Source organism: Lacerta agilis, chromosome 2 (assembly GCF_009819535.1).
Source record: "Lacerta agilis isolate rLacAgi1 chromosome 2, rLacAgi1.pri, whole genome shotgun sequence".
NCBI lineage: Eukaryota > Metazoa > Chordata > Lepidosauria > Squamata > Lacertidae > Lacerta > Lacerta agilis.
This window is the reverse complement of record NC_046313.1, coordinates 19,728,837-19,754,081: the sequence shown is the minus strand read 5'-3', so window position 1 is coordinate 19,754,081 and position 25,245 is coordinate 19,728,837. Positions and strand designations below refer to the sequence as shown.

Here is a 25,245-nt window from a genome sequence, read left to right as displayed (position 1 = left end):
TGTTCCAGCTCTTTCAACTTATCTATCAACATATATTTATGTTGAAAGGCAACAACAACTCTTGAGAAAGATTTCATTTCAGTGAATTTGTCCCTATGGTAAGCATGTTAAATAGCAAGATTCCCCCCCCCCCTGTAGAGTTACAGGTAGGTGGCCATGTTGGTCTGCCATAGTCAAAATAAAATTAAAAATAAAATAATCCTTCCAGTAGCACCTTAGAGACCAACTAAGTTTGTTCTTGGTATGAGCTTTTGTGTGCATGCATGCACACGAAAGCTCATACTGTACCAAGAACAAACTTAGTTCGTCTCTAATGTGCTACTGGAAGGATTGTTTTATTTTTTATTTTTTCCTGTAGAGGGCAGTCTAATAGCATCTCTAGTGCCCTTCTCTGGTATTAACCAATACTGTACAATCTCTGTTTGGGATTTCACTCTGCTCAGGTACCAGTGCTGTTGGCAGGACCCACGTATATTTGGCTGCTAGTCAGCTCTGAAGATATCACCACACCCTGTAGAGTTATAATCCAGACAGAGACTTAAATTTGTTCAATCGGTTCCTGGTGTTTCCCACAATAAGCAGGAGAGAAGCAACTCTCAGTGGATAGAGAACCTTGTAAGCACAAAGTCTAAGAACTTGCAAGTCAGAATCAGATTGCTCCCTCAGAATCCACTCAGTCAATTTCGGCGTTCAGTTTAAATGCACAGCAATCTTCTAGGCTTTTTTAGTTTGAGGAAAACATGGAAATGTGTGGTACTGGTCTGATGTAGGCAGAGAGTGGAATTTGCTCCCATCTGTCACACATTCTCATTTGTTCGGACCAAATAAGATTAAAGAAGGATGGAAAGGCAGCTACAATCCATACAAACCTTGCTTTTTGCAATGGAATTCATCAGCGCATTGGTTACATATACAATACAAAATATTCATTACAATTAAAAATAAACTCCACTTGAAGTTCAGTCACATATTTGCAATTCATATGAAAAGCCTGGAGGCCAAGCAGGAGGCCTCAGAACCTTCTGGATAATTTTTGTCAATAAAAAAGTGCTCTGTGGTGCAATTTAGGAGCCTATCCACAATGCAGGCCAACTACATAAAGGAGGAATCTGCTGTTGAAACTACAGTTTAGGAACCTTACAGGACTCAAACAATGCATTGAGATCAGTTGCAGAGCTTCCCTTGCAAACTTCTTCTTTTCTTCATCAGGTTTGATGTTCCCTTTTTTGTTGTTGTAAATATCCCTTTATATGATGCAATCTAAAACTTGTGGGAACAAAGTCAAGGTTATGCACAATACGACTGGCCCTCAGGGTAGGGTGGGGTGATGGAAGAGAGAAGTTTGTTCCCAAATAATACTCTAATGTAAGTAAGTCTGGTTCAAAAGAATTAAGAGCAACATCATTAAGGCACCTAGTGCAACTTTTCAGCCTTTCGCACAGCACTCCTGAGCTTCAGCACTAAAACTCATTTCCATGGTTTTGCTCACCGATTTCAGCCTGCAGTCCTATACCCACTTACTTGGACATAAGCCCCATTGAACTCAGTGGAACTTGCCTCTGAGTAGACGTGTAGGGTTGCACCGTGAGTTGCTGCTGCTGTCCTCTTTACTGAGCCCTAGGTGGCCAGAGGGAGAAGAGGGCAGGGACCCTGTACCTTCCACAGTTGTGTAGAAGAGGAAAGTTCGGCAGGAGCAGCTTGCAAGTCTGCCTGGCACCTATCCTGAGAAGCACCCCATAATCCATTTACCGGAGGGAGGGAATGCGGAGAAGGCTGCCTTTGAAAAGGCCGCTCTGCTGCATTCCGTTCCATTGCTCTCTCCTGCTTTTCGTTCTGGGATGCTCGAGATCCATAGTAGATCTTCCACAGGCTGGAGAAAATTTAGGTTGGCCTGCAGTAACGAGCATCTAATGCTAGAGGTGGAAGTCTGGGTCTCTAGCATGTTCATTCCCTTTCCACTCCTCCCTCCTCAAGGGTCTCCCATCCTGATATGGGAACTGATAAGGCACAACAAGGGTTGCTAACGGAACGCTGAATAACCAGTGACACAGCTGAAAACAAAACCCAGGAGTTCTGGGTTCTAACACACATTTTCTACACCTTGTCTTACTGAGAGGTAGGATTGCAGCCCACAAGTCTTTATCTCAGACCCACACTTGGGTACACTGTCTTCCTAAATGAAGTTGTCAGGCTCGTGCCGGGGGGGGGGGACACACCATTATCCTTCATATACACCCTTATTGCATATTTTGTTGGGAAGAGACATAAGCAAGACTTCTTCCTTGACAAGGCCTTCCCTTCAGTCTTTGCAGCCTCCTACAAGGCTCAGCACGCATGCCTCATGCTTAACGCCCCCCTGCTATTGGTGGGCAGAGGGTTGTCATGATGAAGGCCGAGACAGGCCCCCAAAGGCTTTGGCTGTTACTGAGGACCCTGTACAGTAGGGCACTCAGCACTTTGGTGGGTCAGCCCAGAAGACTCTACCCAGCTTTCTAGAACAGAGCTGCTTCCTGAAGAGACTGTGTCATATGCACCTGAGCGCAGAGGCCTTTGTGTCCACAGAAGCAGTCGCTTCCTACAGTTATCTGTCCTCTTATCGCAGAATAAGCCCTCTCTCTTTGCACAGGAATGGCTCCCAGAGTTTAGGTTGTGCCCGATCAGAGGGTTCCGTTTGCCCTCTTAAGTCCAGAGCATTTGAACAGAAGAGACCTGACTTGTAATCAGTCAAAACACAGTGCAAGGCGGGGGGAGCTGCCATCCAACACTTGAGAAGCCCGTCGTCGGTTGGTCTCGCTACACTTGCCCATTACAGGGTCAATGTCACAGGGGCTTAATGGGTGTTTCCCCTTTTTTTCAGCCCACCATCACAACAATGGTGTTTGCAGCGATAAAGAGTAAGGGCTCGGGTTTTTACTCCCAAGCAAAAGGACGAATGAAACCACCAGTCCAACGCTCGCTAAGTCCTCTGAACATCTGCCTGACTGAACAGCCGGCTGTGCCAGTAATCTGGGTTGTCGAAAGCACAGTCCGAGGCCTCCAGAGTGCGCAAGGGCTTCACGAATCCGTTCTTGGGGCAGGGCGGACTCTGGCAGCCAGGGCACTGCACTGGGGGCAAGACAGCATCCATTTCCTCATAGCCCTGTTCGTCTGGGGAGCCCTGTGTGATGCCGGAGTCCATATCCGTATAGTCCCCCCGAGAACTGCGGATGCTACTCAGGGACTTGCTGAGCTTGGGCTGTTTGTTCATGTACTCATAGTCTTCCTCGTCCTCGTCCTCGTCCCGGCAAGGCGTGGTGAGCTGGGAGCTTGGCACGCTGCCCAAAGATGTGCTCAGCTCAGAGCCCAGATCCATGTACTCATAGCCAAGCTCCTCCAGAGAGGCTGGCCGGGCCTTTGGGGCCTGTGGAGCTCTCCGGTTCATGTACTCGTACTCTTCATCCACTTCGTACACCGGGATTGAGCCACGGACCAAGGAGGCAGCAATACAAGCAGCACGCTCTGCACAGGAGAGAACACAAAGATTCTTACAGCCTTGTAATTTTGCACTCGCCTGGGGCGACTAACAGTCATTTTCCAGGTAAACGGGTAACATTCCCCACTGAGGCTAGGATAGAGTCATATCTTCATCTGCCACAGCAGAATGTGGAGGTTGGCGCTCTCATTCCTGCTTCTAGCCTTAGAGCTAGTGGCTTTTGGGCCAGAATGGGGAAGGAACAGCGTGTACTACTTTTATAGTGCTGCGGGGGGGGGGAGCATTATGAAAGATGCACATGCACAGCTAGCTCATTCTCCATTCTAGTATAAAAAACCCATTTGTTCTAAGGCTAGAAGGCAGACAAAGGCAGTTCTGTGTGCAGCCTCCACAGCACTGCCTTCTTTAACTTGGGACAACACCGTGGAAGCTGTGTCCGTGGCTCTATTCTGTTGCCGTTCCCAATCCCAGGCACTGGGGATAATAACCCCATAGCAGGAGGGAGGGTAAATGGCAGCGGCAGCAAGCAGCATGGAGGAAAACAACCCCCAAATAATTGTTTGGCAAGAACCATTTTTCACTGCTAGATTCAATGATCCCACTTCCCTTTTTCAGAAAGCAAGGAGGGGCGAGCTCTGGTCATTGCATCCAATGTGGCCTTCAAGCTGCTTTTGCTATATTTATTAGAGTCAAATGTCAGCTTTCTTTGCTCAAGTACGTTTCAAACTCTCAAGGTGGGAGGAGAGGCTAGACGTGAGGACAAAGAAAGAGCAGGCCACTTACGGTAACCTCTGATTTGCTGCTCCTTTGATTCCATGAGCAATAGACACAATCAGGTTGAAAACAGTCTGGGTGGGTAGCATTTTTACTTTGCTACTTGGCCCCCAACTTCTAAGAGTTATCGGGAACAATCTAATCAAATCTGTCCTTGGAAGCCAGAGGGGAATGGCCTCCCGTGAGAGGAAGCAGAGGTTGTTGCAGCTTGGCCCCTTGATCTACCCGCCCCACCCTAGACAGCTTTTCACTGGGGCCCTTCCTGCTCCCTAGCCAGCTCCACAAAGAGTCCTTTGCTTGGGGCTGCCCTGACATCAACTGAGATGCCAATACATCTTCCTACGGGGCTTCCTAGCTCCCCTTCATTCTAACTAGTTGAGCTGGATTCAGCTCCAAGTCATCAGATATCTCAGGCTGTAATCCTAACTCTTGGCTGGGAGCAGCAAAGTGGCCATAGCCCTGCCCCTTGTACCAGCCAGGGCAGAAGCGGGAGCCGGGCACATCATAACTGCTGCTTTTTTCCTCCAACACCTGGTCCATGGTCATGCTTGGGTCCATTGCCGGTAGCTAGACCAGATCCTTGACTAGGCCACTTCCATCTCCTCCCTCCTCTTGAAATGTCCTGTTTGGGGGGCTTGCTTAGCTACTGCCAATGGGAACCTCCTTGGCAGCTAAAGCTTCGAGCCAGTGAAGCTCAGCAGAACTGAGTGGAGCCAGTCAGAGGTAAACTTCTGGTGCACCCTAATCCCCTCCTGTGCAGCAGAATTGCACTGCCCACTTGATAAAGAACAGGCAAGCTGCTCACCGAGAAGACCAAATGTTGGAGAAGGCCATGGCTCAGAGAAAGCCAGAACCAATGAGCTGCCCCTGCAAGTCCGATTCATTTCTACCCTACCCTTTCCACCTTGGTATTGGTGCGGTCCACTCCAGTCCACCTAGGATACTGTGGGGTGCATCTCAGTACCCTACAGACCCCCTCCGTGATGGTGTACTTACCTCTGCCATTTTGATCTGGCATGACGTAGCCATTGGCATCTTCCTCTCCATCAGCACTCCCCACTGGGAGCATCAAGCTCTCTCGCTGAGACAGGTAGGCGCTGTCTCCCCGAGATTGCAAGCTGCGGCACAGGCTCCCGGACAACGACAGGTCCTCATTGAGGTCATATTCAGAGGTTGTGCCCCGTCCCTCTGAGGACTCCGACACTGTGCGGCCCATCGACTCCTGCCTTATCCTCAAGGTCTGCCGGGAGCCCAGTCCAGTGCTCTGGGTTGCAAAGAATTAGAAATGGGCATATGATCAGCGGTCTGATGAGACCCCACAGGCTCCTATTTCCCCCTGCCTACTGGAAACACCAATTGCTCGCCCATGGGAGCCTATAAAACATTCAACTAAACTCTCCAGAGTCTGGCTACTCAGAAGTAAGTCCTGTTGAATTCAGTGGGGGCTACTCTCAGCTAAGCAGAGCTGCAGTCTTACCAAAGAGGAGGTGGAACGATAGTAATTTGGTCACTGTCTGTTGCATGCCAACACAACTTGCGACCCGATGGCCATGCTTGGCAGCGCACCAGGGACTCAATAACCTTCCCAGTTTTGTTGCCTGCCAAGGCTGGAAAACAGAAAAGTTGTCAAGAGCTCGGCAAGCCGCAATAACATGGCTGGCAGGCCGCATTTGATTTGGTGGGTGACAAGCTGTGCCGGCGGGCCTGCTCTAGGGCCGATTGGCATGAGCACAGCAAAGTCTCTGGTAGAGGCCTGTTCCAGCAATGCTGTCTAATAGGAGTTGCCAGGGATCAAATTGTGCAAAACACATGATCTGGCACTCAACCCTTCTATTCTACCCAAGTTTACAGCCTCCTAACAAACACACAAATCACACACACACACACACACACACACACACACACTCCCCGTATCTGATGCTCTTCTCACTGGACATGCAACCCCTCCTTCTGTACACCAGCTCTGATTCCCATACAGATTTGGAGAAAAATCAAATACCTGACGATTTCCACTGAGGCTGCTCTGATTCATGGGGATGTATCCAGCGGAAGGATTCAGAAGAGTTGGGCTCTGGATGTTTTTGTTTTTTTTTTAAAATAAAACAACAACAAAGAAGAGTATATAGCAATGAGCCAGGGCAGGGCCAGAATTGGATTTATTAATTCAGTCTGTTTAGAATATTTGTTCAGCAAAAAGTTCTCAAAGCAGTTGACACAGCAAAATAGGGCAAAAATTAATACATATAAAAAGATAAAAAGCACATTAGTTCTTAAATTTCCAGTATGGTTTTACCATCTGCCTCCTTCCTCCCATTTCCCCTTATTACTTTAAAGGATAGAGTCAATTGGTGGAACCATAAGGGGAATAAATAATAATACTATGCCCTTTTAAAATGTGTTTTTTTGGGGGGGGGGGGGGGCTATTGAGTTGTTGTTTTTACTTTTATTAGGTATTTTGTGGTTTTATATCTTGATTTTATTCTGTGAACCGCCCTGAAACTCCCAGGTATGGAGTGGTATATAAATTCAATTAATAACAACAAACAACAACAACAACTATTATTATTGTTATTATTATTATTAAGCATCATAGGCAAGGTTCGGGAGGATTTCTTAATTGTTTGCTTGAGGAGGTAGGAGTCTCTCCCCCACAAAGTATCAAGTGGGTAAGGGGAAGGGAAGGTCTCTTACCCGCATGGAGTCAATCCACTGCCTGGATGCAAAAAGGTTATTAAGCTCCTCCTCCTCCAACTCTGTCTCCACTTCCAGTGTCTCCATCTCGTCTAGCTCCTTTTCACTGAGTGTGGGTGGCTCAACTTGGGGAAGTGGCCCACTCTCTCTCTGAGGGGAAGAAGGAAAAGTTATTACCCTCGTAACACTTATGGACATATTTCCATGCCCTACCAATGGCTGCTGAGCACCGGCACTTAAAGCTCCCTTGGGAGTGTCTAAATGAGAGCAGAACATCCCGATCTATGAAGATTCTTTGGCCAGCATCTGGGTTTATAAAAGGAGAGGCACCCAGCCTCAGGTCTTCCTGGAAGCCCAACCCTGCAGGCCTAGATGCATGAAGCCTGGCTAGGGCGAGAGAAGAGCCCTTTGCCACATGCTCAGAGGCCTCCTCCCCGCTTCCTCCGAACTGCCTATAAATTCACAAAAGTAATCCTTGCTGACATATGTCTCATAATATCCAAAATCACATGCTCTGGCGTAAAAGCTGTTGTGTTGAAAAGTGGCTCAGGTAGGCAGCAGCTCAGCAACAACGTGGGGAGATTTTCACATTTTCAAACAACTTCCTATTTTTTTCTGAATGAAAACATCTAATGCTCTGAAGCTGACAACAAATTTAAGGGAGGAAATTCTTTTTTTAAAAAGGCAGACTGGGTTTTTAAATTTTTTATTTTGTTCGGAAATTAACAAGATGAAACATGAGCAGGACCTAGCAAGTGCAATTAACTGTGCAGGACTGAGGGAGAGCAGCACAACTAGGACTCATGGTATTGATGGAACATTTTTAAAAACAGCCAGACTCACTGAGTGCTTACCAACTGCAGAGTCTCTACAGCAGGTGTGGGGGAACCTGTGACCCAATGTTGCTGGATTACAGCTCTCATCATCTCTTAGCTATTGGCCATGCTGGGTAGGTGGGGGGGGGTTGATGAGAGCTGGAGCCCAACAATATATGGAGGGCCACAAGTTTCCCCTGGTTTGATTTGTAGACTAGACAATAGGAAGGACATTGGAAGCAAGCCAGGACTAACCTTAATCACCAGGTAGCGAGGGGGGTCACGAGCCATACGTGTGAACTCATTGGCTAGCTCTTTGAAGGTGGGGCGGATGTTCTCGTCAATCATCCAGCCTGTGGGGTTAGACGAGATTGTGAGCATCGTTCAGGCAGATACCAGCCATGACAGCTTCTGTGGCCAGGGCAAGACCATCAGCCTGTGGATTCTGGCTTAGGGCTTCCACTTGTCCTGCTGTTTTCCTCCAGGAAAACCCATTTTTTACCACTGAATCGGGGGGAAACATCAATTGGGTTTTCAATGGATTGACATTTACTCTGATTCAGCACTAAAAAGTGGGTTTTCCCAAGGACAAGTGGAAAACCACTCAGACCCGCGCTTTCAAGGCAAGGAAGTGTGGGTAAGTGCCATAATCCCAGCCAGTGCCATAATCGATCGGTCAAAGTGCATCCAAGGAACTACTGAGTGACATTTCTCCCCAGGGGAGGGGAAAGTGTACTCTGGTCACGTACATTTTACCATCACCATGTAGACATCAATGGTGCAGATCTGGGGCTGCGAGAGACGCTCCCCTTTCTCCAAAAGGTCAGGTACTTCTGAAAGGTGGATTCCGGCATAAGGCTCATTTCCAAAGGTCATCATCTCCCACAATGTCACTCCTGGAGCAGGTGAAGGGACAGAAAATGCTCATCAACTGAATGCAGTGGGCCAGATTCTACTAACTGTCCCTGCCAGCATACATCTGTGCAACAGGGCTTCCACTAACACAACAGGGCTTTCCCTCCACCACACACACACACACACACACACACACACACACACACAACCACCCAAACTGGCAGAGGAGTGTATGTATTCGGAGAACCTGCAGAACACCACATTGGGAGGGGGTGTGTGGACTGGGAGAGGGTAGATCATTCCATCAGACAAACAGAAATGCTTGCACTGACAGAGCAATCTGCATAGCACTATGCTGAATTCCTCCCAGTAGATGTGGTACAGGTGGCTGTTACAGATCCAGGGATATACAGGTGAAACTCGAAAAGTTAGAATATCATGGAAAGTTTCATTTCTTTCAGTAATTCAACTTAAAAGGTGAAACTAATATATGAGATAGACTCATGACATGCAAAGCGAGATATGTCAAGCCTTTATTATAATTGTGATGATTATGGCGTACAGCTGATGAGAACCCCAAATTAACAATTTCAACTTTGGGGTTTTCATCAGCTGTACGCCATAATCATCACAATTATAACAAATAAAGGTTTGACATATCTCACTTTGCATGTCATGAGTCTATCTCATATATTAAACTCCAGTAGCTAATGAAAACAATTGCTTACATAAATGGACTTTTCCATGATAGTCCAATTTTTCGAGTTTCACCTGTAGTGCACAAAAGCCCAGTGCAAGGGAATGGGCTAATGTGTCCCAGCTATGGCAAACTAGGTAGGAATTGCACCAAGATGACCTGGCTGCACAAGTCCCAGCATAGTGGGCATTAGAAGACTCAAACGTGGGTTCCAGCCTCTCCCAATAGGAGGCAGTGTAACTCCTTGAAGCGTAAGCACAGGCGAAGAACAGGGAGCACCAGAGGGCAATGTTTCATAAATATTTGGTCAAACAGTCAAACTGAACTAGGCATGCCTTTCATTGGCAACAATGGCTAACCTAGAGGAGAAAGTCTCTTGGAACATCATGCTGCGGTGGCACACTTAGGGAGGCTTGTGAACAAGCTCAAAGGCTCCAATGATCACCTCTGCAGATCACTTTTCAACCTTGGTTGGGAACTGCACATAACTTAAGAGTCAGACAGTATGCACTTGAACAGTATTCTTGACTTCCAGAGACATGCTATTATGACAGATTTCCTGAAGGCAACCATAGTAGGAATTGGCTGGTGTGATATACCTACCGTAACTCCACACGTCACTTTGATGTGTATATTTTCCAAAATGTATGCTCTCCAAAGCCATCCATTTTATCGGTGTCTGAAAAACATAAGGCAGAATGACATAAATTATAATTAAGCTGAACACGCACACCACATTTGTAAGATTGCTTTCCAATCTGAATGCAACTCCGAAGTCAGAAGAACCATGCTAAACTGGATTCATTTCCCATGAGATTCCAAAACTAAACTTTTACTCCTAATTACCTATCAAAACCCATTTTGAAAATCTCATTTTTCACCTTGTTTCCCTCCTCTTCTGAAACCTTTTCAGGTATTCAAGCAGTTTCTTTTGTAATAATTTTCTTTCTTCTTGGATTTTTCTAGTTCTATTGGCTACATGGGGTAGGGTATGCAGTTCCCCACTCCATAGTCTGGCGGTTGTCATTCTGAACATGACAGAGACCCAAATGCAGAAATTGAATCTCTCTCTCTCTCACACACACACCAATTTAGAAATGATAAAGTTACAAGAATCATCCTCTCTGCTGCCTGCACTGTATCTCACTCTAGTCTAGTAGATACCAACCTTGATCTCATTGTAGAAGTATTTCTTGTCATCTGGATACAGCAAGTCGGCAATGCCAAAATCTGCCACCTGTACCTGGCTAGGGGATTTTACCAAAACGTTGCGAGCAGCAAGGTTGCGATGGACCATGCGGTGTTCCTCCAGGTAATACATGCCCTTAACATAAGGAAGGAGAAACAGATGAATGTGCCTGGATTTGTTTTGGGTTTGAACATCTGATTCACAGGAGCTATAGTCTCCCCAGGCCCAACCTATATATTTAGGCCCTTCCCACCATAATGAAAATCAAGTATTTCACACAAAAGGAGGAGGTCACAAGTCCTGAAATTGATGCATATTCTGTGTTTCTAAAGACCATTGCCAGTGGTGGAGCAAGAAGATGTGCTGGGCAGGAAAGTAAGGATCTAGAAGTTAATTTAAAATACATTTTGTGGATTTCTGCTGAGTAGTAGCATTTCCACATTTCCACACTGACTCATCTGCTGAGGAACCAACCCCCAGAATATCTGAGATGGAATTCCAGCACATGATAGAAAACTCTGGAACTTGTTCAAGGGGCATGCCCTGCGTTCACGCTAGGCCTGCCGAGGCATGTTGGTGCACTGCTCTCTCAATTCACGCAATCTAGAACGCACCCAACACACCTGCATGTGGCAGGGGAAGTTTGATTAACTGAAGACAAATGGACTTTTCTGAGAAGTTTTTCCGGTATTACCGATCTCACCGAGCAACTCCCTGATAACCTTTCAAGGGCCTGCAAGGCTCCCGGAACATTATCGGAAAGCCACTAGGTTTGGATGGTGTGGCAAACACTCCGCATGCTTCTACTGAGACCTTAGGTGCTTGTTGGCATTCTGCAACGAGCCACAATGATGTATTGCATATTAAACTAGCAGATCAAAACTGTGCTAATTACACAATTTACACTAACCCTAGCCAATTGCTTATCCTAATAATGGAGTTTGACTGCTGTCTCCAGTCACCACTTCCAATCAAGTGCCCAATCCCAACTGCTGACCATCCTCAGTGACCACAGACTCTTCTCATGGTAGCAGTCCGTGCAGCAGGGCATGGACTCTATCTCCATCGCTACTATGACTTACTGGGAGCGGGGGGCGAGCCCAGCACAGTGCAAATGCGGCAGTGTGTAGCACTGTGCTGACCTCAGCACCACCTTGCCTCCCCTGTCTCCTGCCCTGTTTCACTGACTCCTACAGGCTTTTGGGTTCTGTTTCACTCCATCCTTCATCCCAACCTCTCACACCACTGAAGACACCAGCAATGGGACTTGCCTGATTTGTCTCCATTTCTGTTTTGTATTTATATGTTGCCCATGTTTAAGGTTCAGTATGTATTTGCTGGAAGTTCTCTCCGGAAAACAGAAGGAAGGCAGCTTCTCCCTCTGAATTCTGGCAGTTCTTTCATCCCACTGAAACCCCTGGTGCCCTGTCCTGTGCCATTCTTATTTCTTAGGAACTGTCCTGGTCCAGTGCCAGAATCCACTGGGGAAAAGCAGCAAGACTCTAAGTGAGAAAGCTTGGGATACAGGGGCCGTTAAGGTTCCCTACCCCTGGCTTACAGGATGCAGCAATCAGAGAGCTAAACCAGAACTTGGTCGTCTGTACTGGACAAAACAGAAGGTTGCCTCTATTAAACAAACCAGAACAGCACCAGGAAACTCATGGCTCCACCCAGATACACCTTAGCCCAATGCCACCTAGTGTTTAAGCTGTCTTATGACACTATCCATTGCCTTCAATAATGCTTGGGATACTCCCTCAATATTTTGAATGCAAGTGGTTCTAAAAAAATAATAATCCAATATTCTGGGATAGATTACCCCCCAGCCTTAATTGCCCCGGGAAAGGTCCTTTAATTAACCCCCCCCCCCAAATTTCCTCTGCAAAACCCATACATACCTTGGCAATCTGCACACACCAGTTGAGCATCAGCTGTGGGCCAATGGCATCTTTGTTTTTGCGGACATACTCCAGCAGCGAGCCGAGGTCGAGGAACTGGGTGACCAGTTGCAGTTGGGTGCCAGTACAGATACCCAAGAGACGGACAATATAAGCATGGTCCAGGCTACCTATCGCCATCATGTGCTGTACATAGTAAAAGCAGAAACGAAACACACACAAAAATGAAATCACAGCATCGGAGCAGAAGTACCAAAACGCCAAGTTACACCCTAAACAGAAAGAACTCGCAGAACTGCAAGAAAAATTACAGGGTAGTGCTAAGTGTAGGCAGGGCCAACAATGATACCAGTTAGACAAGGTTCACCATGGACAGCTCACTGCCCAAGATGAGCAAGCTAGCTTGCCTGTGCATGCACAGCTGGTCACCTTCCTTCTCCAGCAGTGATGCAGAAAGGCTTCCAAGATGATGCCAGGCACATGCCTTGCACACCGGTTTCCAAGGTCAGATGGATGGCATCATCCAAGAGGAATCATCTCAAAAGCCTGTTTGCAATGCACATCACCTTGAAGGGGCTTTCCCTCCGCCACTAGAGAGCAAGTGACTTTTGATGCTCGTATTTCTAGATATCAGCTGCCCAAATTTGCCACCCAAATTGTACCCCAACTCTGTTTAAAAGTCACCCAGAAACTGGGGTGAGTTGGGTCAGCTCTTTCCATCCACGCTTTCCCCAATTTAGATAATCCTCCCTACCTGCCACCCCCACCCCACCCCCAAATTCCTAGCCACAGAGCCAGGATACCCGTATTGTACCTGCCTTTTAATCCTTTGCTGCTAATAGCAACTTCTGGAAAAGTATTTGAACTGGGGAAATGGTTAAACACACACTGCCCACAGCACCGTGCCCTCAATCCAAATTACTCCCTATGAATGCTTCTAAGCAAAGAAAGAGAGGTATTGGGATATAAAGTTCTGGATCTTCCGTGGCATATCTAATTTAATGCACGCTTCCCCTATGTCTGGCATGTTTCTCAAGGGGACTACAAAAACAAGCACGAAACAGTGAAGGCCATGTTCAGTAAACTTTCCAAAGTGACATGGGATCTGGGGAGGCCAGTCCCATCTCCTCCTTGCATGCCATTGTAGCACTTACATCCGTGACAGCATGAAATGTCTGCCGGCCACTTGGGTCTTGGATTACTTTGATGCTCACAGGGATCTTGATGGAGTCTCCTTCTGGAATCCAGACACCCTGATGCAGGGGGGGGGGCAGAGAAGATAAACCATATTGTTGATCTGAGGATCTATTTATTAACAAACTAGTAACTGCTGAGGACTCTTCCAAGACCTCAACTCTCATTAGGATCTCACCCTCCATTTCCGTTCTCATTTTCTTGAAGCAGGAAAAGGTAGCTCCTCTCCCACTCTAAATGACCTGCACAAAATACTGGAGGGCAACTCCCCACCCCCACCCCCCAGGGATAATGCCTGCCTCCAAGCTGTGTCCTACCCCAGGTCCATCTCTGAAGCAATCTTCTAGCACTGAACCCCACTTCAAAGGCAGCACACTGTTCTCTGCCTCTGCTTAAACCAGTCAGAAGCATAAGCTGTTCCTCCCAAGTCTCTGGCTTACTTTGTGCACTGTCCCAAAGACTCCGGATCCTAAAACCTTCAGCTTCTTTAATTCTGTCTCCTTGAAGATTCGAGCCAGGACTTTATTGGCTTTCTCGCTGGGATCCAGGGGCTCCAAACTCTACAGAGAAGAAAGAGACCCAGAGACAAGCAAACAATTTAATCCATAGTCTTCGAGAATCCCTGTTTGAAAAGGACATCACAATTCACCGTCACTTTGCTCCTAATTGACTTTGCAGCATTCCTGGGTTTTTAAACATGTGTTCCTGTTCTTTTTTTGGCGGGGTAGGGGGCTGTCTGTCTGCAGCTACGTCTAGCACAGCTGCTGGATAAAACCGTGGTGCCAAACAAACCCATCTGTGAAATCCTTTCAAACACTTAAGCTAACGCTTACTTTCTACTGGAGTTCATAGAAGCAATGGAGAGGATTTTCTAATTCTATAAAAGACCCATTGAACAGGCACTCTTAATTCCAGAAGATGCCAAGCTACAAATAAAGTGTCACTTCATTGCCCCTTTTCCTCCTTCATGCCCAGTGTCCCTCATTGGAAAGAGCCCACATTCAGACTCCTGGATAACAGCTCACCCACTTACTGCCATATGTTCAAAGCTGGGTCAGACCAACGGCCCCCAAAACCCAAGTGTCCCAGGGTGTGTGGGGTGACACAAGTTTACTGTCTCACCTCTCCTCTCTCCAGGTATCTGCGCATGGCTCGCTTCTTCTGAATCTTCTTGCCACGGCAATACAGAAAGGTGAGTAAGATGCAGGAACACATGGCAAAGAGGCAGCCCACAACCGTCAAAGCAATCACTGTCGGAGCTACCCTGGAATGCAGATGCCAGGCATTATTAATAGTGAAGTCTGTGCACATGTCACAGTTCTGCACGAGCATAGTGAAAGCACAAGAACTAGTAGCAAGCATGAAGTTCAGCCATCTGAGAATCCCACCTTTACATTTTACACACACACACACACTGGCCCTCATGGCTGCAAAACAGTTGTTTGAAGGCATGAATGAGAGAAAAATCCCAGAAGAGAATTTTTCCATAGTTCCTTGCCCCTCCGGTGACTAGAAGAGGCAGAATAAATGGGCAAATAGAGGGAAATGGGCTTAACTTGATTTGGAGGGGGATAAATCTAATCGACCTTACAAGGGTCATTGAGAATAATAAATGTGAAATGCACAGAGATGTATACTAAGTATCCAAAAAAAAATTCCCCCTTGGTGCAAAATCTGGTTGAATGGCACAGAATAATAATACTCATAATCATTTTTCATGCAGTGCATACTAAAGACGGGTGACAGCAAGTCCTGGTGACAGCAAGATGCATCAGTACAACAAGAACCATGTGTCTGGCACATGAAGCAGAGGTGCAGCTACCAGAGGTAAATTCTCTTCAGTGTTTCTCAGTGTCCTAAACATCCCCAACATTGAAGGAATTGGCAATGGTTCTGCCTGTCCTTCTGCACAACCTTTGCAACCGGCAGTCCTTTCACCCCAGAGCTGGCCCCGTGCCAATCTTCATTATTCCGCCCACCCCACCCCACGTCCCAGAGGCTCAATACAAGTTGCAAGATGCAAACAAAACCCAAGGAGTATACAAGCGCGCTAAAGCTACAATGTCATGAAAGGCAAGTCCTTTCCTTGGCCAAACAAAGCTCCATATCATAGGGGCTTGTTTCCCCAAGGGAGCCCGTATTGCAGCACAATGCGATGCGACCCAGAAATGCTTTTTCCTAGTCATGTCCCATATTCACAGGGCAATTTGCACAGAGGACATTGGAAGAGGGGCAGCAAAAGGAACGTTGACGTGGTGGTGGGAGCTTCCTCCACCTCGTAAGGGAGGAAAAGAGGTGCGGGAAGGAGATCAAAGCGCAAGGATCCACTCCCTCCAGCGACAGGCAGAGGCCTGCCACAGCCCTGCCCTCCTTTCATGCCGCCCACAAAGGCCTCCAGGCAAACTGGCATTGGTGGGAGAGAGCAGGGGTGTGATTGTGAACGGAAAAGAAAGGTGGGAGTATGGTTGAAGGGAATAGACCTTTCAAGCATCCATTGGGTGAGGAAGATAACTTCTTCTTCTTTTTTTGTTCTCCCTCTACAATCAATAGCCTGCGAGTTCTTTTTTGTGTTCTTTCTGACAAGCCTGAGTGTGTGAGACCCCTTTGTTGACACAAGAGCCTGCCTCCTCAGTGGAAGGACCATAAAAAGGTGGCAACAAATGGCAGCGAGAGAGAGAAAGGCTGTGATCTTGGCCAGTTTCCCTGCCTTGGCCCGCTGAAGTCTTGGCAGGCCTAAGATGGCAACTCCTTAAAGCACCGGCGTCTGAAACAGGGTGAGTTTGTTGAGAGGATTCATGTTTCAGTTTCGAAAAGCAACTTAAAAAACAGGTGGCCCCCCCCCCCGGCTGAGAAATCAGAAGGAGGCAGAAAGGGATGGGGGGGGGACAAGGAGGGACATAATTTGACAAAAAGCCTTTGACATAATTTGAAAAAAGGCCAAACTCTGCAATTTGGTAGCTTCAAGCAGGAATATCTTAACTAGACAGTAGAAGTTATGCTATGGGCTAATGGCTATTAAGCAGTGCACAGAAGCTGTTGAGCTTAACTACCAGGTGCCGGGGGCAAATCCTCGGGAAAAAGACTTTATATGTTCTCCAGTGGGTTTAGTCTATGTTAACACAACAATAGCAATATTGTTTAGCTTTTATACAACAACTTTTAAGTGTTCAAAGTGCTCCATGCACATTATTTCAACCATCCTCGCGGCTACCTTTTAAGGTAGGTAAGGGATGGAACCTAGGAACTTGAATACAAATATGCTGCTCTGCCATTGAGCATCAGGGCAATAAAATCTCTTCTTGGTATTTGTAATCTGTAAGAGTAAGCACACCAGGGGGCAGGCAATTTATAAAGCTGTCCCCACACCCTCACTAGGTGAAGGGGTGTTGATAGGTACCTGTGAACAGGCAGTTCCTCCATGAAGCAATCTTCAAGCTGTGGTCCATCACACCTGTAAGGAATGAAATCCAATAATTATCCCGGGAGACAGAGAATCCAAGAATCTAGGGGAACAGCCTCTAGCAGGAAAGTAAAAACCACAAACCCCAGTTTCCGTCTGCAATAGACAGAAGACTATATAACACGCCACTCACCCCCAGTTGACGACTAACTATTATTTAGGCTGACAGGCATAATTTAAAAGTGTTTGTTTTGCTCCCTTAGCTGCAATAGCATTTCAACTGTAGCTGGTCATATTGATGCAACACATTCACTAACAATTCATGTGTGTGTGTAATTTTTCAAACGTTTTCACAATCACCTTCAAATCTAATACATTGTCTCGTAAGGTGGCTTCCCACCATCACCTCCACGGTGTTTTTACTCAAACCTTTTTGCACTGCATTATATCTCTTTATCTATTGCAGAACATTTCTCTACAATTATTTTGTTACTTTTATTCCACTGCCTTTATCTCAAATCCAGCCCATGATTTCATTTGACTGCAATGTTGTTGTTTTTAATAGCCCACGTGTGCTTTGACAGAACAGGTGCTGTTGGTTCTTCTTCGCTTATCTCTTTTCCTTCCCTGATCATTTACTTTCTTTTCAAAAACACAAGTCACTCGGCTGCACTTCATGATGAGGCTCTATCTGCATGCGACATACTATGAAAATAAATTAGGCATTATTGCTAAAACTCCTGATTTCTCTTTTTTTTTTTTTTTCAATAATGATTTTTATTTGCATACTTTAAGGTTTCCACACACAATTCCAACAACTCAAATACGACAAACAACAGTCAAAGAGAAAGAAGAAAAGAAAAAAGAAAGACCCCGACCCTTCAATAAAAATAAAGTTATTTACAATGAAGTTATATTTGTCCATGTCTTATTTTTACACTATATCTTATTGGTATATCGCCTATTAAACACTACCAAGATCGTAAAGTAATACATAATCTGAGTTGTAATAACAACAATATTAATAATAACGATATTAATATTGATATTGAGAGATAAGGGAAAAAAAAGAAAAGAAAAGAAAAAAAAAGGAAAAAAGGAAAAAGTTAATACAAAATTAAAAATTCCAAAAAAAAAAAAACCTAAAAAACTAAAAAACTTTCCAGACATGATTTCCGACTTCCTGACAAACCCTTTAGCTTAAACAAAGGTTAATATGAATGCTTACAAACCCTTACTATCCCTTATACCACTTCTCAACTACATTCTTAAATATATCCTTGCTCCTCATTCTTTCAACGACCTCTTTCTGTACCCTTCATCCCTCGAATGCTGGCATGGTAGAAAGACTCTTATTATATTTCAACATATATCTTTTGTAGACCTCCCATTTGCCTGCAAATTCCTGCTTGGTGTTATCTCTTAGGTTATGTGTTAGTAAAGCCAACTCCGCAAATTCTTGTAGTTTGACCTGCCAGTCAGTGACTTTAGGTGCTTCTTGATCCTTCCAACCCCTTGCCACTACCATCCTGGCCGCTGCGATCGCATACAGAAAAACTTCTTTGTACTTATTCGGTATCTCCTTGCCAACCATACTGAGTAGAAATATTTCTGGTTTTTTAACAAAAGAGACTGCCATCATCTTTTTAATTTCTTCATAAACCTGTCCCCAAAAGACTTTAATCTTTGCACACCTCCACCACATGTGCATCAGATCTCCATTCTCTGCTCCACACCTCCAGCACACGTTTGCAAGACTTTTGTACATTTTAGAAAGTCTGGCCGGTGTGAGGTACCACCTATGGGCCATCTTTAACATATTCTCTCTGATGTTATAATTTACCGTGAATTTTAGAGTAACCTGCCATAGTTTTTCCCACTCTTCTATGTTAATTGGATACCCCAGATCCTGCGCCCATTTAGTCATGGAATCTGTTATCATTTCGTCCATCACTTCACAGTTCAACAATATCTTATACAAACTTGAAATCAACTTGTTCTTATTGTTTAAGACTTCTTTTTCAAATCTTGAGCTTTCTTTACTAAACCCCGTGGTCCTGTCTTGTTTGAACCTTTCTTTAATCTGGAAGTAATCCAACCAAGTTGGGAGGTATGTTTTGATTTCCTCATAACTTTTCAACTCCAGGTTCCCTTCTCTCTCCTTTAGCAATATGTTATATGTAATCCACTGACCCATTTCGTTGTTTTTCCTTTTGAATGCTATAGCCTCCAAGGGGGAAATCCATCTAGGAGTTTTCGCTTCGAAATATCTCTTATATTTGTTCCAGACGTTATAGATTGCATTCCTTATTATGTGATTGGTAAAGCCTCTGTGTACTTTAGTTTTGCCATAGTATAAATATGCATGCCAGCCGAAAACTCCTGATTTCTCACTTACCCCTGCGTGCAGTTCTCATGGCATGGCCGACACTCACTGTTGGCATAGGGGAACTTGAAGATGAGCCCCTTTACCCCTACGATGCCTGCAGGGCAGTTTTCTACACAGTGCGGCCCATCCTGGTAGTTAGCACAATTCATACAGGCATCAGCACCCTGAGGAGCAAGAGGAGGTGAAATTCATTGAAGAGACAGCTCAGTGATAGAGCAACTGCTTTGCATGCAGAAGATCCCGGGTTCAATCCCTGGCGTCTGAGGAGAACATACTGAATGTGACCTTGGGCTTAGCAGTGCCTGCATCATTCCCTATTCTTTCTGAAACTGTAAATAAAGCTTTCAGTAAAAGTAATCTCTAGCATTCCCTCCACAGATCTCTGCATGGTCTGAACTTTCCGTAACTAGCAGGACAACTAGGAATATCCCAAGGTGTTCGGCCACCCAAGCATCTGCAGCCTGTGGCCTGAAATATAAGCCCTAATATTGCCTTGCAAAGTGACAGAGGGAACTGGGTACCCTTCCCTTCATTTAATCCGGTTGAGATCTGGGTCATCTGGCCCTGAAAGCTGCTCCATTCATTAAATAAAGGCGGCGGCAGCCAGAAGCAGGGACTTCGTGACTTTGGAAACTTCTTCCTGATGAGGAATAACAATCTGCATCTTTGTTGGGTTTTGGAAGCCGCTGCAAAACGTCTCTTTTTCAGCAGGAATTTGCCTCAATTTGTTTTGTTATGCAGATACTTTGTAATTTCTTGTGTGTTTTGTGTATTACTGTTTCACAATGCTGTATGTTTTTGTTACGATCTGTTCACTGGTTTTGAGCTTATAAATATATAAAATGAAACAATGGGTGTGGGCATGCCTCTCTGCATCCACTTTCCTCGGCCCTTTATACTGTAGAGTAAGCACAATCCTAAAAGTATGTCATTACCCCCAAAACAATTGCTTGCAACGCTTGCACAGATGGCCCAGTGCTTAAAAAGAAAGCAACGTAACAAGGAGGCAGGCAAGGTGTACTGGAGTAGGCCCTGATCCCACAGCCTGAAACCTATACCTCAAAGGCCATTACTTTCCATAGGAGTACCTGATAATATCTGATAAGATATTGGAACACAGACACTGCTCCAAGTATTATCACTAAGAGAGGAGCAGGGCCTTTGTTGCTGTGTCCCTCAGAGCTATGAAATAACCTCCCAGAAGTGGTTCATTTGAGCAATAGTTTCCTGGCTTCCAGGAAAGGCAGGATCTGTTTAGGAAAAGCATATAGCTTAACTGCAGCTCTTTCACAATATTTTATGTGTTCCAAGCTGCCTCGAACATCTGCAAAGGTTGGCTATAAAACGCACACAGATCTTTGCCACCCCACCAACCCTTTCCCACCACTCCAGAGAAGCCAAGTGACAGCATTGTCATACCGATCCATTGCAGGTTAGGCTTCCTTCAATCTTCTGGCACTGTGGGTGGCATGGGAAGCACGCCCCGTCTTGTGCAAATTCTCGAACATCCCTACGCAGAGCAGGAGAGGAGAGAAGTTATACACTTGGGGCCAGGGTGGAACGAGAAGGCAAAAAGGGAAGCAAGTGTCCATGGCTGGCTATTTCTTACCCCTCATAGAAGCTGCATGAGTCAACACAGGTTCCGTCACGGCTGTAGTTAAGGCAGGAGACACACTGATCCGGGTCAGGACCCCAACAGCCATCAGTGGAGCAAAGAGGATGACAGACCTTCCCCTCTTGGGCTGGGAAAGAAACAGAGTGCCTGGATCACACATCTGGGACCAGGGCCCCATTTTAAGTTGTGGGGAGGGGCATGTGCTCCCTAGAAGGAAAATGCTTCAAGTCCCTTTTCCCACCTCCCTGACCCATCTGCGGACAAACCAACAAAAGGGGGGAAGTCACAGATTTACTATTTTAAACCCAACATCATTTGGCTATAGCAGGGGTACGATTCTCTTGATGTCTGTCCACAGACACAACTTTATTCCAGTTAAGACTAACTAGCATGCTCACAGGTCAAAGTGGCATCCAGCAGCAAGCAAAGCATCTGCTCTGATGTTGCAGTGGGCAAGACACTGGCTCCCATGCACTGAGTTGCTCAGATGAGCAGGTAGCATAGGCCAAGGAAACAGAGCGCAATGGAGAATGCACAATTGTTCTGCCACTGGAACATATGGGTGGGATTCAAATAATTTGGATCCTGCTAGTGGAAACCCACACAAGGACTTCCACTAGTGCATGGGGTTTCCCCACCTCCCATGTCCTGAAATCAGCTGGCAGGGAGGGGGGCGGTCGATAGAACCCCCAGCACACTATGCAGGGAAGGATAGGGGAATTGTTCCACCTGGCAAGGTGAAATGCTTGTGCTCAAGGAACACTTGCCACACCGCTGCCTTGAATTCCTCTCCATAAGTACAGTTTGCACCCTACGAGAGTTCATACACCTTGTCAGTGGAATCTTCTACACAGTGAGAGTGACTGAGTCCTCTACAAGGATAAGAGAATGTTGAAACTCCTTTGAAGGAGTTGTTTGGCTTTGTTGATGGCAATGCGGCCTAGTGGAACAAGCACCAAGTCTCCTAACTCCAGGCTCCCTTATCTGCAGCTTGCCCACTCACTGCATTTCCTGGCAGGTTTGTTGCTCTTGATGTCAAGGTCCGAACGCCGGCGGGAGAAACGTTCCCAGTTGACCGTGTTGTAATAGCAAAGCTGCCGGTTCTCGGCAATGTAGACCTTGCCGGCACTGATCTCCCTAAGCGAGCGGAAGTCCAAAGATGTCACATTCATGTTCTTCATGATCAGCAATGAAAAGCCACGGCTAGGAAAAGCACAAACCAAAGTGTCAGCCTCAGGAAGAGGAGGAATGGGGACTATGTTTTGTGGCTGGGAAGGAACAGCTAGTTTCTATGGTTTGCAACCCTGGGGAGCGGTCTGCCTGTACAGCAAGCATGAGCAACTGGCAGACCGAGGTCCAAATCCGGCCCTGCTGTCCACCAAGCCCTGCACAACATATATAGAAGCATGGATTTAGGTGGGGAGGTGGCTAGTTTCCAGATTCAGCCGCTCTTAATGCTGTGACTTTTCAGAATGGCATTAAAACAGCAGCTGTTCCACAGGTAGCCTTAGGCATCACCAGAACAATGAAGCCCTAAGGCTCCTTCTGCAACTCGCAAGCAAGGTGAAGGAGGGTTGACCAAGAGAGCAATTCTTACTTATACAAGCTGCGTCCTCCAATGATTTCCAAGTTGGAAAAGACGCTGAAGTTGTGCATGTGTTTGGGCCACGACTGGATGTTCAGGTAACCTAGGATCAAGGATACAAGGTCAGTGATCGCTGGTGCAACTTTCCCTAAGCATTCTCCCATCATCTCAAGAGTCCTTAGCTATCTGGTCTCTATGCCACCTTCTGGGCTCAAACGTATACAAATGCCACTGTTTCCTCCACCTTCCACATAAGCATAGAGCGGATGCCACTCTCAAGGAGTGCTGTACTGCTTTTTTTGCAAACTCCCCTTTCTAGCAGGTCACCTGGCTATTTCTTCTTGCGGTGCACTGTGGGATCTACATTGATCTGAGACTTCCCATGCAGGCTGGGGTCAAGCACACCCTGCACTGGGTCAATCCCAGCCCAGTCCCAGGCAGGCATGTAAAAGATTATGAACCCAGCAGCTTCCCCTGGTGAACAAGGAACAAGGATAGGATAGCTTGGACTTTCCCCAGCAATCCACAGTCCCTTCTCAACTCACATGCATCCCTAAGCCATATTAAAGGTAAAGGTAAAGGGACCCCTGACCGTTAGGTCCAGTCACAGACGACTCTGGGGTTGCGGCGCTCATCTCGCTTTATTGGCCAAGGGAGCCGGCGTACAGCTTCTGGGTCATGTGGCCAGCATGACTAAGCCGCTTCTGGCAAACCAGAGCAGCGCACGGAAACACCGTTTACCTTCCCGCCGGAGTGGTACCTATTTATCTACTTGCACTTTGATGTGCTTTCGAACTGCTAGGCAGGCAGGAGCAGGGACCGAGCAACGGGAGCTCACCCCATCGCGGGGATTCGAACCGCCGACCTTCTGATCAGCAAGCCCTAGGCTCTGTGGTTTAACCCACAGCGCCACCCGCGTCCCCACAACGCCACCCGCCATATTACCACTCTCTAAATTTCTATCTACTCTTCCTGCTTATATACTAAAATCACACTGGGTACCGTATCAAACCTTTTATTATTTATATAGGTCTTGATTGTCAAAAACAAAACAAAAAAACCCTCAAATTGCTTTCCAAAAAAAGAATGAACATTAGCAGTAAAGAAACACACACCCAACTATTTAATACATTAAAAAAAAATTAAAACCAACGGTAAGCTAAAAACCAGATTAAAATGCACATCGACATTCTAGGTGTCAAGATAGGCTTGCCTAAATAAAAAATGTTTTTAGTGGGCACCGAAAAGGGTACAGTGAAGGCACCTGTCTGGTGTTAATAGGCAGGGAGCTCCAAAATATAAGGGCTCATCCAGACTTCCTTCCATGCTGCGTTTCTAGACACAGGTCCACAAATTAGAGTGCCATGTTCAAACTGCATAGCTCAGTTGGTTAGAGTGAGGTGCTGATAATGCCAAGGTTGCAGGTTCGATCCCTGCATGGGGCAGTTGCATAGTCCTGAGATGCAGGGGGTTGGACTTGATGATCCTCAGGGTCCCTTCCAACTCTACAATGCTATGTTGTTTTTTCCCCAGTCCTGTGCTTTCCTTTCGAAAACCTCCTTTACCGCTGAATTGGAGCAAATGGCAATCCATTTGTGTGAAAGATAAAATGCTTTACCCCCTGCTCTTGCATCCCTCAAGTCACCCTAAAACCCCTGAAATGGTATAATCGTGAAATAGAAGCAATGGATTCACCTTGCCCAGGACAAAGCCTGTTTACTCTTGACCATATGCTGATGCAGTGATGGGCAAAGGGTTGTTTATTTAATGCCATGTGTACTGCAGAGGCACAGTGAAGGGCGAATGGTATCTAGTGAGCTAATAGGGTAAAGAATATGCATAGCAATGAAGGCCATTAGATATTTCAGATAATTCAATGCATGCATGTGTGTGTGTGTGTGTGTGTGTGCGCGTGCATGTGGGGTGTAGGATTATTCTGACCAAATGTCAGGTGTCTCGCCCCTGTCAGCAATCATGCTGCAGCATTCTGCACCAACTGCGGCTTCCAGATCAAGCATGAGAAAAGCCCAATGTAAAGCACACTGTGGTCATCTGAATATGAAGTAACAAGTGCGTGAACTACTGTGGGCAAGTTTTCCTGGTCCAGGAATGGTCATAGCTGTTGTAGAAGTTTCGGTTGGTAAAGGGGTGCTTCTGACCACTGAGCCTACCTGGGCTTCCAGTGACAAAGCTGGACCCAGATGCACCTGCGAAAACTCCACTTTTGTGGGGATTGCAACCCCATCGAAGGCAGGCAATTTGACCAGTTTCTCAGACACGGGAGACACTCACCCACAGTGATCAAAAGGGACAGAGTCCTTTCTTACAACCCACATTGCTCATGACACAGAGAGTTCCCTGCACCCCAGTTCACCTGTGATCTCTCGCACAGTCTGGAAGATGTTGAGTTTATCTGGGTCCAGGGGAGCTATGTTGTGCCAGCGGTCTCTGCAGAACAAGAGCAGAAACGGTCAGAACTAGTGGACAACCTCAAAGTGGAAACCAGCCTTTTTCTACAAGAGCCGCTATGCATGGGGACTTACCAGAGGATGGTAATCCCTGCACTCGCAACGCTGATGTTATTTACATGGCTGTGAGAACATTGCAAGACTGTGCTGAGGTTACAAGCCACAAAAAGAACCCCCAGCTAATCAAGGGCTCATTCCTCATC

The 25,245-nt window shown here is 46.2% G+C and overlaps 1 protein-coding gene across 1 annotated transcript in view; it reads right to left on the bottom strand.

Annotated features, from left to right (window-relative positions):
• Nucleotides 1-1,196: 1,196 nt before the first annotated feature.
• Nucleotides 1,197-25,245, bottom strand: part of ERBB3 (erb-b2 receptor tyrosine kinase 3) — an 84,399-nt gene continuing 60,350 nt past the window's right edge. The window contains exons 10-28 of the mRNA XM_033138843.1: nt 24,949-25,022; nt 22,587-22,677; nt 21,993-22,192; nt 20,984-21,116; nt 20,794-20,884; nt 19,384-19,538; nt 16,983-17,036; nt 14,708-14,849; nt 14,026-14,145; nt 13,546-13,644; nt 12,392-12,577; nt 10,473-10,628; nt 9,908-9,983; nt 8,502-8,648; nt 8,008-8,105; nt 6,938-7,087; nt 6,246-6,317; nt 5,243-5,510; nt 1,197-3,498 (exon numbers count right to left, since the gene is read on the bottom strand). Of these exons, the coding sequence (XP_032994734.1) occupies nt 2,957-3,498; nt 5,243-5,510; nt 6,246-6,317; nt 6,938-7,087; nt 8,008-8,105; nt 8,502-8,648; nt 9,908-9,983; nt 10,473-10,628; nt 12,392-12,577; nt 13,546-13,644; nt 14,026-14,145; nt 14,708-14,849; nt 16,983-17,036; nt 19,384-19,538; nt 20,794-20,884; nt 20,984-21,116; nt 21,993-22,192; nt 22,587-22,677; nt 24,949-25,022 (2,854 nt within the window). The 3' untranslated portion in view covers nt 1,197-2,956. The remainder of the gene's footprint in view (nt 3,499-5,242; nt 5,511-6,245; nt 6,318-6,937; nt 7,088-8,007; nt 8,106-8,501; nt 8,649-9,907; nt 9,984-10,472; nt 10,629-12,391; nt 12,578-13,545; nt 13,645-14,025; nt 14,146-14,707; nt 14,850-16,982; nt 17,037-19,383; nt 19,539-20,793; nt 20,885-20,983; nt 21,117-21,992; nt 22,193-22,586; nt 22,678-24,948; nt 25,023-25,245) is intronic.